We start from the raw sequence: 13,294 nt of genomic DNA, 5'->3' as shown, positions 1-13,294 counted from the left end.
TGTGATATGAGGGGGTAAGAAGCCAGAACCTGTCTTTTTTTTTTTTTTTTTGAATTTTTTGCTCTTTGTATTAATTCCCATGTAATTTAATTCTTACAGCAGCCCAGAGTAGTGAATAGGCCCTATGCCCATTTTACAGATAAATTGGTTGAGGTTCAGCAAATTATGGAAATTGTAGGTTACATGGCAGACAATTGAACAGGGCTAGGATTTGAAGCCCTTCTGCTTGATTGAGAATTCCTTTTCCCATAGCACATTGCCCTTCAAGAGGGACAGAAGCAGAACATGTTTATATGTAGACAGCTTTTTGTATGTTTGTATCGGAAAATCCAAGACCATGTGTTGTATTTCTTTGATTTTTCTAACCCCTTTGTTTCTGGTCTGTGATTTGTTCTTTCGGTTGACACACTGCCACCCACCCCAGGGGACAGACTGGGTCTGTTTGCATCCAAAGTAGAGAAGTTTCAACATTCCCTGGGTGAGCTGTGTGTGTGTGTGTGTGTGTGTGTGTCTGCCGCATTCCTTCCCTCCGGAGGCAGGCGGAGCACAGCTGTGGCTCTCGGGCCTAGAGCACAGCTGTGGTCAGCCGGCCAGTTGATACGCAGCACATGGTGTCACCATCTCATTACTCAAGTGTGTCCAGCTCAAGCTGCTGCACGGTTTGGCGTTGGTCCGGGCCATGGTTAGGAGAAGAATTCTGTGCACTTTACAGGAACAGTTTCACAATGCCTCATATTCCATTTGCCACATGTTCTCGTAAAACTGCCATGAATCGGAGCACGTTTGCATAAAGCCGAACTGCTTGTTGCCAGCTTCATGTACTAATCCCAAGAAATTGCCATTATCATTTGACCTTGGGGCTTCCCTGGCTCCTGTGTTTTCATCTTGATTTTAAAGCAGCTAAGTTGAATATGATGCATACTTTGTTCAACTAATTACTTAAGAATCGAAAAGAGGACCACGAGGGCAGTAAATCAGTAATATATTTGGTGGTGATGGCAGTAGGTTATACTTTGAGAAAAATAACTGACTTATTGACAACAGCCAAGAATAGCAAATGTAAATTCTCCTTACTTAGATATCTTTTTATTAGGCTTCTTTTTCTTCTTCTTTTTATTTAAAATGGTGAAATGAAACTAACAGCATTTCCCTTTTTTGCTATTTTGCAGAAAAAACCGCTGTCTGCAATAATAAAGGAAGTCTGTGATGGGTAAGTATGACTTAGGATTCATCGGAGTTGCTTCAGTCCACAAATTGAGAAGCTAATAAAAGATTCCCAAACTATTATAAAATATTATTCCTAAGCCACTCCCTGACCTGCCCAAAGACATTACGGATTGCTATGTAAGATATACATGTCCTCTTTTTTTTTTTTTTTTTTTTTAAGATTTTATTTATTTATTTGACAGAGAGAGAGATCACAAGTAGGCAGAGGCAGTAGAGAGAGAGAGGAGGAAGCAGGCTCCCTGCTGAGCAGAGAGCCCAATGCGGGGCTCGATCCCAGGACCCTGAGATCATGACCTGAGCCTAAGGCAGAGGCTTAACCCACTGAGCCACCCAGATGCCCCTATATGCCCTCTTTTACCAAAAAATTACTTCTGTTCCTCAAAGAGCAGAAAGTGTGAAATGGTTGGGGTATGCACACTGGGATCTCTTTTATTTATTTTGAAAAGTTGTGGTTCATTCATCCTACCCAGCAGGGAGCAGTCTGAAGTTCCTGAGGTTAAATACACACCTCATCTGATAGAAATCGAGAGGACCATTTAGGTTCCCATAGAAGATAAAAGAATTTTAAAAGACAAGCTTGTGTGTGGTTTGGCAGCCGCAGGAACTTCCCAGTGTTAGGGCTTTCCTCCTTGTCTTTGGCTGCTCTACCAGTCCAAAGGAAAAGCATGTAGGGACATTTCATGAGGTTTTTCTGCTTTCAGAGCAGAATTACCAAGCGAGTCTTACTTGGGAGTTTATTTAAGACCCCAGGGTACTTAATCGGAATGTTTCCATCTGCAGCAAGCATACTGACTGGGGAATTGTGGAACACAGAGGCAGTGGGAATGAAACAGTTACCAAAAATTTAATGGTATTCATTTCTGTTGTTTTCCCTCTTTCTGCTCCACCCCTCCAAAATGGAGAGGAATGTAACTTTGTGTTTAAATGCCCCTGCTCAAAGCCCTAAAGATGAAATATTCCAGACACTAGGCAGGGAACACGACCAAGAAGACCAAGATCATACACACAGGAAATGGTTGGTCAGGCTGGTGTCCTCGTGTTTTAGGCTCGCATTGTGGGGTGTGTTGGGTGTGGGCCAATTTCAAGTGCAGGATGCTTCATTCTTCTAACCGTGTCATGCTATAGAAATGAAAATGACCATCATTTGTTTTTCTCATCAGTTTGTGCTTCTGTTTTTAAGGTGGTCCCTTGCCAACCATGAGTACTTTGCACTGCAGCATGCCGATAGTTCAAACTTCTACATCACTGAAAAGGTAGGTCAACCACATTGTTTGATCGGGGACAAAAAAATGAAAAAATGAAATAAAAAAATGAAAGCATGACTGATATTTCCTCTGTTCAGGACTAGATGAGACATCGTGCTCTAAATTTTAAATCTCTACGGTCCATGAAAATAGAGTGTACAGAGCAAACAATGCTGCTTTAGTATCAATAAGGCAACGTTCCATTAGCCACTGCCCTTGCCATCGGACAGTGAATTCACTAATTATTTCTCTTTTCTTTTTTTTAAAAATTATTATTTTTTAAAAAATTTTCTTTCTTACTGCCTGGAGAGATCATTTATTTGATGGTATAATGACTCCTTTCTCGGACTCTTTTTTTTTTTTTCTTCTTCCTGAAGAACGGTCTCTAAGTCCTATTTAAAGTAGTTGAAACAGTGACAAGAAACCATTTCAAAGGTGGTGTTGTGTAGACATGGATGGAGTATTCTATGGCTCCTGGGAACTTGGTTTCTTCTTGGGTGATTTTTTTTTTCTTTATTCTTTAAGAAGCTTGGAGGAGAGGGAGGGAGTGGGTGAAGACTACAGTGGTTCCGGCAGCAATAAAAACTAGGTCTTAGGGAGATCCTCGACAGGAGAAGAGAAAGCTAGTATTTATTCAGCACCTATTGTGTGCCAGGAATTGGGCCAGTCCCATTGTTTGTGGGTTTCTTCCTCAAGACTCACCTGTGTTATACACAATACTGGCTTTTGTTAATAGATTAGAAGCTGAATCATAGAGGTCTGATGGCTTGGCCAATATCCCAGGGGTAGTAAATGATAGAATCAAAAAGGAAGTCCAGACTTGGTGCTTCTGTCACTTTGCCTTTTGGGAATTTCTAGAAGAGCTTAGCATTTAGCTCATTGTTATGGAGAATTCACCGAAATACACAGAGCCCGTCCTGTCCTCATGGAACTTTATAGCCTTGTGGGGTGTGGTGGGGAGGGAAGGGTCAACCCTGTGAACAGTTTTCTTTACAACAAGGTGGCCAGTGCTGGGACAGAAGTAAGCACAAAGTGTTCCTGGAGGAGGGGGCATTGGGTAACCTCGGGCCCCAGGCTTTGTTCCTCCCCATGAGCAGTCCCTAGAGTGACTGTGAATTTATCTGTGAAATAAGTGGTGGTGCAAGGAGGAGGCAATGGCAAGGTTCCTATTCCTCTGGAATAGGACTTGCTCTCCCCAGAGGAGTCATGGCGTGTGTGTGTGTGTGTGTGTGTGTGTGTGTGTGTGTGTGTGTGGGTGAGGGTCTGAGGGGTGACCTTCAGTCCAGCCCAGATGGAGTATAGCCAGAGACCTGGAAATCCTTCTTAGAAATTGCTTTGTTCTTCCCAGATGGATCCCGGAATTTTCATAACTGATCAGGTTTTCCTCTTCATACTAATTGACAGAAAGCTCAGAGTAAACAAGTAGACTAGATTTCCCAGCCTGTGTTATGTTTAATTTTGCTTGTTCCTTTGATTCATTCTACAAACAGTTAGTTTCCTGTCTTTATATTCCCTCAGCTTCATTTTCTCAATGTTTTCCATTTATTCTATCCTGCATTTATGTGCTCTGTGCGCTATGCTCTGTGACATAAAGAGGATATAAATAAATAAGTTAAGCGTTTGCTGCTGAATGTATTGCTGTGGCTATCTTTAAGCAGAATTCTACCTCATTTCAACTTGGTTCGACTTTTAGAGATAATTTGAATATTGCAACTTTTTGGCGGTATTACTGGGAAAGCTTGGATGGATTTCTGCTATTTGGAGCATAATATGAGAAAGTGTAAAAATTATTAAGAGATGCAGGTATAGGGCAATAGAAGTTAGAATAAGGTTTTTCAAATATCACTAATTAGTGGGTGGTGATATCAATTTTGTTGGCTGTAATTGCATTAAAAATGAGAATATATTTAATAGGATAGATCACACCACAACATCTGTGTTGTTTGCAAATCCTTGTGTTGTATACACACACACAATACATGTATGTTGTGCTGGGGTTATCCCCCCGGGTTGTGGTCCAGCCACAACCCAAAGTCATGGCATCACAAATACCCCTGCCTTTGATTCATCTGCATTGGCTGTGTCCCCTGGGCTTGTCCTATCTTCTGTCCTCATTGTCAGGAGACCTTAATTTACTGGAGATTGATCAGCTTGAAGGGAGAACCTGTCAGAAATGTACGTTTTCAGATCCCCACCCCCAGAGACTCAGACTGAATCAACCTTGAATATGGCCCAGGATTTTGCATTTTTTAGAGCCTCCCTGGAATTCTAATGTGGAAACCCCGGGGCCACTGGGAGGAATACAGATTTCAGGCTGCTTTTCGGTACCAGTACCCTGTGTACCAGACAGAGGGCATTGTCAACACAAGTTATGTACTAAGTTTGACTTAGGAGTGTGTTTGTGTGCAGCGAATTCTTAGAATAACATAAAAAGTCAAATAATATTTATGCTTCTGTTCTAATTAAAATTAATGTATACTCAGAAAATTAGAATTCCTTAGAACTGTGGGAAAATTGTTATTTTATTAGGCATCCCAGTCATTTCTTTTTTTTTTTTTTTCCTTAAGATTTTATTTATTTATTTGACAGACAGAGATCACAAGTAGGCAGAGAAGCAGGCAGAGAGAGGAGGAAGCAGGCTCTGCGCTGAGCAGAGAGCCCAATGCGGGACTCGATCCTAGGACCCCAGGATCATGACCTGAGCTAAAGGAAGAGGCTTTACCCCACTGAGCCACCCAGGCACCCCCCAGTCATTTCTTTTTTAGAAAATGTTGCATTGCCTGAGGAAACTGTTAATGTTGAGTTTGAAAGGGACAGCCACCTAAGTCTGTCACCCAGTCTGGTCATCTTCAGTGGGCGCTAGCAGAGATTCTTCTTCTATGAAGCATTTAGGGAGTGAGAAGACTCATCCTCCCACTCATTGCCCTTTGTTTGTAAATAAAATGTCATCACTCTTCCTCCTGCAGCTGTTCCTGGGCACAGCTGTGTGTGCATGTGACACAGAGCTCGACTTGACATGCCTAGGGCAGGAGAGGGACCTCGGATCCTGGGACACAGGGGCAAACCAGGGCTGCCTCTAGTCTGTGTTAGGTCCGTCTAGTTCCTTGCAAGTGCTCCTATAAATAGAGCCCATTTTCCATCTTGAAGTAATGTATTTAGTATCATCTTGGTTACTTATAGCCCAGTGAGTTGTTAGGTAATATTTGCATCACCATGGTAACCAGTGACTAATTTTTGAAACTTATGCATGTTCTTCTTAGTTACTGATTTTCTCTTGCCTGTGAGGTGGTCTTCCTCCCTCTGCCAGAGATAAAATATCACCTGTAATTTTAAAAAAGAAGAATTCTCCAGGCTCGACAAGCTAACACATTTTGTGACTGATAGATGGGTGCTTGGGACTCTCATTCTAAGAGCCCCAGGGAGGCACCTCCCCTACGTCTCTCATGTTATCCAAGCATATTTTCCAAAATAGTCTTCATTTGCTTATTGGGTCATTAACTTTGGTTTTTCAGTGCAGTGGGAGAGATTGTCATGTTGTTGGGCAGGGCTCAGTAATAGCATTGCATGCAAATGCCTTATAGAATGTTATGAGTAAGCTACTCACAAATTCAGATTCTGCCCCCAAAACTTTTATATTTCAGGGTGATGTCCCTGAGGGGGAGGTGGGAATAAAAAATAAATAAAAAATGAATTGTCTATCTTTATGTCTATCTTCAGCTTTATGGAAGTATAATTGACAAATAAGATTCTAAGGTATTTAAGTGTACTTCATGGGGTTTTTTTTTTTTTTTTTTAGTGACCTATCTTGGACTGGGGAGGGTCATCAAAGTCTTCCTTAAGGAGTGGCATTTGAGCTGAGATCTTTTTTTTTTTTTTTAAAGATTTTGTTTATTTATTGGACAGAGAGATCACAAGTAGGCAGAGAGGCAGGCAGAGAGAGAGGAGGAAGCAGGCTCCCTGCTGAGCAGAGAACCCGATGTGGGGCTCGATCCCAGCACCCTGGGACCATGACCCGAGCCAAAGGCAGAGGCCCAACCCACTGAGCCACCCAGACGCCCCCCCTCATGGGGATTTGATGATATGTATACACTGTGAAAGGGTTCCCCCCCATATAATTAACACATCTATCACCTCACCTATTTATTTATTTTGGTGGAGTCATTTAAGTTCTACTCTCTCAGCAAATTTCGGTTACATAATATAGCATTATCAACTGTAGTCATCATAGTTTACCTTAGAGTCAGACCTTGTTCGTCTTGTAGCTGAAAGTTTCTGTTCTTTTACCAGGGTCTCCCTATCCATGCCCCCTCCACTCCAGCTCCTGGCAACCACTTTTCTTTTTTTCAAGATTTATTTATTGAGTTAGAGAAAGAGAGAGAGAGAGAGAGTGCGCGCACACGTGAGCGTGAGTGGGGGGAGGGGCAGAGGGAGAGAAATCTTCTAGTAGACTCCCCTACTGATCACAGAACCTGACAAGGGCCCCACATCATGACCCATGAGATCATGACCCAAGCCGGAACCCAGAGTCAGACACTCCACCGGCCAAGTCACCCAAGCACCCCAACTACTCTTCTACTCCTGGTTTCCGTGAGTTTGACTTAAGGGATACCATGTAGTATTTGTCTTTCTCTGTCCCACTTACCTTGCTTAGCGTAATGCCTTCAAGGTCCATCCATGTTGTTGCCAGTGGCAAGCTTTCCTTCTTTCTCATGGTTGAGTAATATTCCTCACATACATGCACCTCCTGTTTTTTATGCATGTGTTGACAGACACTAAGGGTGTCGTGGCTGTCATGAGTAATGCTGCAATGAGCGTGGGAGTGCACGTGTCTCTTCAATAGCTAGCCTCTTTTCATTTCCTTGGATAAATATTCAAAAGTGGGGCTGCTGGTTCATATGATAGTTTCATTTTTGAAATTTTGAGGAACCTCCGTATTATTTTCTCTCTTGGCTGCACCAGTTTACATTCCCACCAGTGGTGTCTGAAGGTTCCCTTTTCTCCACATCCTGGCCAACACTTATGTATGCTTTTGATGATGGCCATTCTCACAGGTGTGAGGTGATACCTCATTGTAGTTTGGATTTGCAGTTCCCTGAAAATGAGTGAGGTTGAGCACCTTTCATGTATTTTTTGGCCATCTGTATGGCTTTGGGAAAACGTCTATTCAGTTTCTCTGCCCATTTTTTAAGAGGATTGTTTCGGTTACTGGCCATTGAGTTGTATGAGTTCTTTGTATATTTTGCATATTAACCTCTTATCAGATATATGATTTGTAGTTGTTTTCTCGCATTCCATGAGTTGCCTTTTCATTTTGTTGATGGTTTCCTTTACTATGAAGTAGGCTCTTCAGTTTGACATATCCCACTTGTTTATTTTTGTGAAGTGTATGTTTACTTTAAGTATTCCAGTGGAACTTGTCTTCCCCAAGAGAGTTTTATATAGAGCAAGTGCTAAACATTTCAGCTCATTATCTCCTTTTGGTCTTGTGATGCATGTGTTATTGTGTCCATTTTACAGTGAAAGAGGTCAAGCAACAGGTTGTTGAGGTCACGCACTTGGGCAGTGGTCAGGCTGAGGCCCCAGGTGGGTCTTTCTGCAAAACTTTCTAGGTCACCTCCTGGAAACCCTCAATCCCCGTTGCCTGGGCCCAGTTTGTTCATGATGCCTTTTCTGTATGGACTCCAGGCCAGTGATCCTGATGGTAACCAGCTCAAGAAAGTAAATACAGGAGGCTACAGCCTGTGATCATAGCTTCAGTCTGTGGCTTCTTTATTCCCTAAGAGGATAACTTGGAGAAAGTTGTAATAGGTAGACTTCCACTCACAAGGGATTAACAAATACAGTTGACCTTTGAACAACATGGGTTTGACCTACATGGGTCCTCTTATACATAGATTTTTTTAAATGTAAATACAGTACAGTTACTGTAAATGTATTATCTCTTATCATTTTCTTAATAACATTTTCTTTTCTCAAACTTTATTGTAAGAACACAGTATATAATACATATAACATACAAAATATGTGTTTATTGGCTCCTTATGTTACTGGCAATGCTTCCAGTGAACAGCAGGATATTAGTAGCTCAGTTTTGAAGGAGTTAAAAATTATATGTGGATTTTTGATTGAGTTGGGCATTGGGGTTCCTGAGTCTTGTGCTATCACTGGTCAATAGTACATTTTCATTTGCCTTCGGTATGGATTGTATGATTGTCTAAGGTAGTATAATTGTACTAATGCCACTCTTCTTAGGAAAGCTGCCAGATCATCCTTACCCTTAAGCATGCAGAGAGTATGGGGCATGGTGAAGGCCACCATTAGTAGACTATATACTCTACCATTAACCGCCTGTTGCCGAATATATAAAGTATCATAATATACCTTAGCAGTATCTTGTTTAGATGAATTCTTACTGTGTAGTAAGAGAGATTAACATGCCTCATTCGGGCTCTCTGGGCAAAGCTGACATCAGCAACCTTTGGGAAGGAAATGAGGTCATTTTTATGTCATTCTTAACTTCCTAGGTGCTCTCAGTTCTCAGAGGTCTGGAGCCTCCCAGAAGCTGGCAGATAGGGAGTGTGTGTCCCTGGGATTTGTATGTCCTGCCCAGTCAGGAGACACTTAATTATGCTGTGGAGTTCATTTCAGTTATCACACACGAGACCTGGCCTCTACAAAGACCTTAGTGAGAAGAATATGTTCCATTCTCTTGATCTCAAGGTCAAGTAGAGGAGAGAGTCTCAAAATGGGCAATTTTGAGGAAGGGAATGAGAGAACCAAGTAATTATAGAAGGAAAGACGGAACAAAAAGGATCCTAGAGCAGGATAACTACATCTGACCTGAATTTGGGAAATATATTCCTTCAAAGACCGAACTCTCTTTGTGAGTCTTAGCACCCTGGTAAGCCAGTTGAGGACTTATTTGGCTGGAGGGAGCAACTGCCATGAGCATTTGTCAGATGCTTACTGTGTGGCAAACTGTCTCTGCCAAGAGCCTCACGTGGACGGCTCGTCTTACTGAATCTTCAGAAGAAGCCTGTGAACCAAGTTTAACTGTTACACATTCCTTTTTACAGAGGGAACAACTGAGGCTCAGCCGTGTAAGTAAGTGAACTGGGACTGAACCCAGAAAGACCAATTCCAGAGTCAGCGTCCCACACTCTTAGACTCTTCTGTGACCCAGGCAGGCATTTCGGCAGTTCTCGTCATGCCCAACCACGAATGGGAGGCACGTCAGGTCTGGGTGCCGGAGATGAAAGCAGATTTTTCCATCCTCTTCTTTTACCTCCCCGGTTTCCTCTGCTGAACGTCCTCATTCTTTGCTCTTGGTCCTCCAGAAAGCCTTTGAATTTACATACACCTTCGACCCAGTAACCCAGTTTGATTGGCATTGCTCAACCAAGTATTTGCCTGAGAAATTCCTCACCAGTAGAGCTTCTTTTCCATTGGGACAAGGCTAGTAAGGCTAGTAAGGTTCCATCTCTGTGTGGGAGAGTCAGCTTTCTACAGAGGTGGTGGATGGCACGTCTGAACGGGCTCAGCTAACACAGGGGCACATGTCTCTATGGGTTGCTACACAGAACAGAACATGGCTGTCGCGTGCCTCGCTCAAGAATGCCATGATGAAAACAATTCAAATTTGGACATATGCCTTGGGGAGTTTGTATTTCAAACATGCCCCTTTTTTGTGATGGACTCAGGCTATCTAATAAAAGGAGAGAGTAAGGATGTTCGTGTTAACCTCATCTTCTTGTTTCGTGTTGGTGTCCTTAAGCACTAGACATCTCACGCCAATTTGGTTCATCTTTTAAAAGTGGCTAAAATTTTGTGGGATTGGAGGTATTTCTGAGAAAAGATAGGGGAACTTTTTTCTATTTTAAGTATAATATGAAAGTGTAAAACTTTTTCAATAATAAAATTACAGAACAATAGAATTAATAGTAGCATTTTCCAAACTGTAGATCATTACTCATTAGTGGGAATGAAATCATTTTAGTCAGTCACAAGAGCTTTAAGAATGGCATATAAGGGGTGCCTGGGTGGCTCAGTGGGTTAAAGCCTCTGCCTTTGGCTCGGGTCATGATCCCAGGGTCCTGGGATCGAGCCCCACGTTCAGCTCTCTGCTCAGTGGGGAGCCTGCTTCCTCCTTTCTCTCTCTGTGTCTCCCTCTCTGCCTACTTGTGATCTTTGTCAAATAAATAAATAAAATCTTAAAAAAAGAAAAAGAATGGCATATAAGAGAGTACAAAAGTAACAGTCTGTTATATGTGTCGTTTTGTGAAATATTTGCTTCTCATACATTCACAGATAATATGTGGATAGTCTTAGTTTTTCCCTTGGGTGGGGGTCAAAAATATTTGAAAGTCACTGAAAAATCATTACAAGGGAGGGTTAACCAGGGAGAATAAATACAAGGGCTGTATTTAAGTGTAATAGTTTAAGGAAGCCTCGTGTTTGGAATGTGCTCTTCCTTGAAAAAAGTAACACACATACACAGACCAACACCACCAGCACCACCAGCAAACAGAATACAGAGCGGACTGAGGCACGTCTTTTCCTGGGGAGCTGTCCTGCTCCTGGTTTCTGGGAGGAGCAGCTCTGAGACCTGGTGCCACGTGTCCTTTTCCTATTGCCCCTCAGCTAATGGCACCAGGATCTGACACCGTACCCTAGCTGGGCCCCCTTGCATTCTCTTCTGAGAATCTGAAATTGTGAGGTGAGTTGGGTGATGGCATTCGCTGGAACAGGAAAGTCCTGTGGAATCACGTTCGATGGAAGACGCATCTTCCTGCAAGCTATAAATACGGGGCTTGGTGGACTGAACCATAAGGGCACAGAGTAAAACCGTCCTGCAGGAAGGATTGAGGTTATGTGGAGATGAAGGGCCCTGAGGGAGTCAGAGGAGGTGGAGAGGGAGAAGCTCCCCATCCTGAATTCCCTCTCTGCTCTCTGTGTCCTGTCTTTGCACCCCTGTGAGAGGACCCTCTGGCGCTTTTCAGTCCTGCCCCTTTACTTAAACTGATCAAAGAACTTTCACTGGGATTGGCATCCTAATTTGAGCAAACCAGAGCCCAGGAATGTTGTAAATTTCCTGACCCAACCACATTACATTGCCTTTTTGCTGCCTGTGGTATAAGATTCTGGATTTGTTCATCGGAAGCCACTGTTGCTGCCTTTGCAAGCCTACCCCTCAGCCAGCTGTGACCAGCACAGGCCACCACCTGCAGGCCTGGGCCAATGCCCTGGGCCTGGCTCTCAGCAGGCAGGAACGCAAAGAAAAATGGTCCTGCTTTTCACCTTGCCCTGTGCCTCCAGCTCTCCTGGGGCTCCTGACTCCAAGCATTTCTCTCGTGCTGCCCCTTTGCTCTCTCCCTTGTCTTCTCTCACAACCTGCTGCCTGCTGTGGACTTGTTAAAGACTCCACGTTCACATGTGCCTCGCTGCTGAGTTCTTTCTTTTGTGACTAGTGATTGAACCTGACTTCTGTTACGGATGCTCCTTGCCCTAATGGCTGCTGGCACGCCTGTCACTAGCTTTTGGAAAGCAGTGGACTCTACTAGACAGGCCACTTGTACTGGATCTGCCCGCTCATAATCCACGTCTGTCAAACAGAAACAGCCATGCGGAGAGGAAAAACAACAACAACCATGTATGCATATATTCGATTAAAAAGAACTTGTGTTGACCTTTGTGCCAGGCACTGCGCTGAGCTCAAGATAGTTCCAACTTTCATGATTCTCAAAATCCGGAAGGGAAGACAGACAAATAAGTATTTACCCCAAATTAACCAGTTATAATTGTAAGTGTCACAAGGACAGATGAAAGCATCCAGACCTAATTTAGCCTGGAGCAGGGGACATTTAAGCAGAGATCTAAGACAAATGACAGGGGAGGCCTTTAAAATGCACAAGTCATATCTAGGGAGTTTTTGCATAAGCCTCAATTCTCAAGACCTTATCAGGCCATAATAAAGATTTTAAACTTTTTAAAAAGTAGGCTTCACATTCAGCATGGAGCTCAACATGGGGCTTGAACTCACAACCTTGAGACCAAGACCTGAGCAGAGATCAAGAGTTGGATGCTTAACCAGCTGAGCCACCAGGTGCCCCTGGGATTTTAAACTGTATTCTGAGAGCACTGGGGAGCCTTCAGAGGGTCTTAAGCTAAATTATAAATGATTGGATTATAGACTCCCCAGTGAGTAGTCTGAATGCACCGTATGGGAAGAGTGGTCAGCCTATGTTAGGAATGGTCAGAAAACCTGTTACTATGGAGAAGAAAGAAATGCAAGGGTATTCTGAAATATATCTACAGACTGACATCAAATACCAGGTGGCACTTTTGATTCCAAGGAGAAAATGAGACCAGATAAGAATCTTCTTGAAATGCTTGCTATCTATTAATCTCCTTGATATCCTGGCTAAGGTTAATAATAACACATTGCTGTTAAATAAAATTGCTCTTTTTATTTATTTTCTCAGTGATAACTTCTTGATGAATTTGTTGATCTGCCCAGCCAGATAAAACGTTAACTTACAGTTACCCAACTAACATATCCAATTTAACTTCCCTTTTGGGTACTCCTAATTTAGAATGTAAAAATTTTCTAACTGATATTCATTGGAAAATAAGTAGAAAAAAAAATCGGTAGTAAATAAGAAAAAAAATAAGTAGAAAAAAAAACCGGTAGTAAATAAGAGTACAAGAGGGAGAAATTTATTTGCTCAGATTTGACAGTTAAATATCTTGAGGTGAGAAAGATAATGAAGTGCCTGATTTCATAGACTTTTCAGTCTGGTGTAGACTAGAATGACACCAGTGGA

The 13,294-nt window shown here is 42.6% G+C and overlaps 1 protein-coding gene across 11 annotated transcripts in view; it reads left to right on the top strand.

Annotated features, from left to right (window-relative positions):
- ELMO1 (engulfment and cell motility 1) overlaps positions 1–13,294 on the top strand; it is a 520,745-nt gene that overhangs the window by 120,339 nt on the left and 387,112 nt on the right. For all 11 annotated transcript variants that reach the window (XM_004741958.3, XM_004741959.3, XM_045089495.1 and 8 more), the window contains 2 exons: positions 1,170–1,210; positions 2,408–2,480. In XM_004741958.3, the coding sequence (XP_004742015.1) occupies positions 1,170–1,210; positions 2,408–2,480 (114 nt within the window). The remainder of the gene's footprint in view (positions 1–1,169; positions 1,211–2,407; positions 2,481–13,294) is intronic.

This window comes from Mustela putorius, unplaced genomic scaffold, assembly GCF_011764305.1.
Source record: "Mustela putorius furo isolate JIRA1106 unplaced genomic scaffold, ASM1176430v1.1 tig00003845_pilon_pilon_pilon, whole genome shotgun sequence".
Lineage (NCBI taxonomy): Eukaryota > Metazoa > Chordata > Mammalia > Carnivora > Mustelidae > Mustela > Mustela putorius.
Note: the sequence above shows the minus strand (reverse complement) of the source record. Positions and strands in the feature narration are given on the sequence as shown.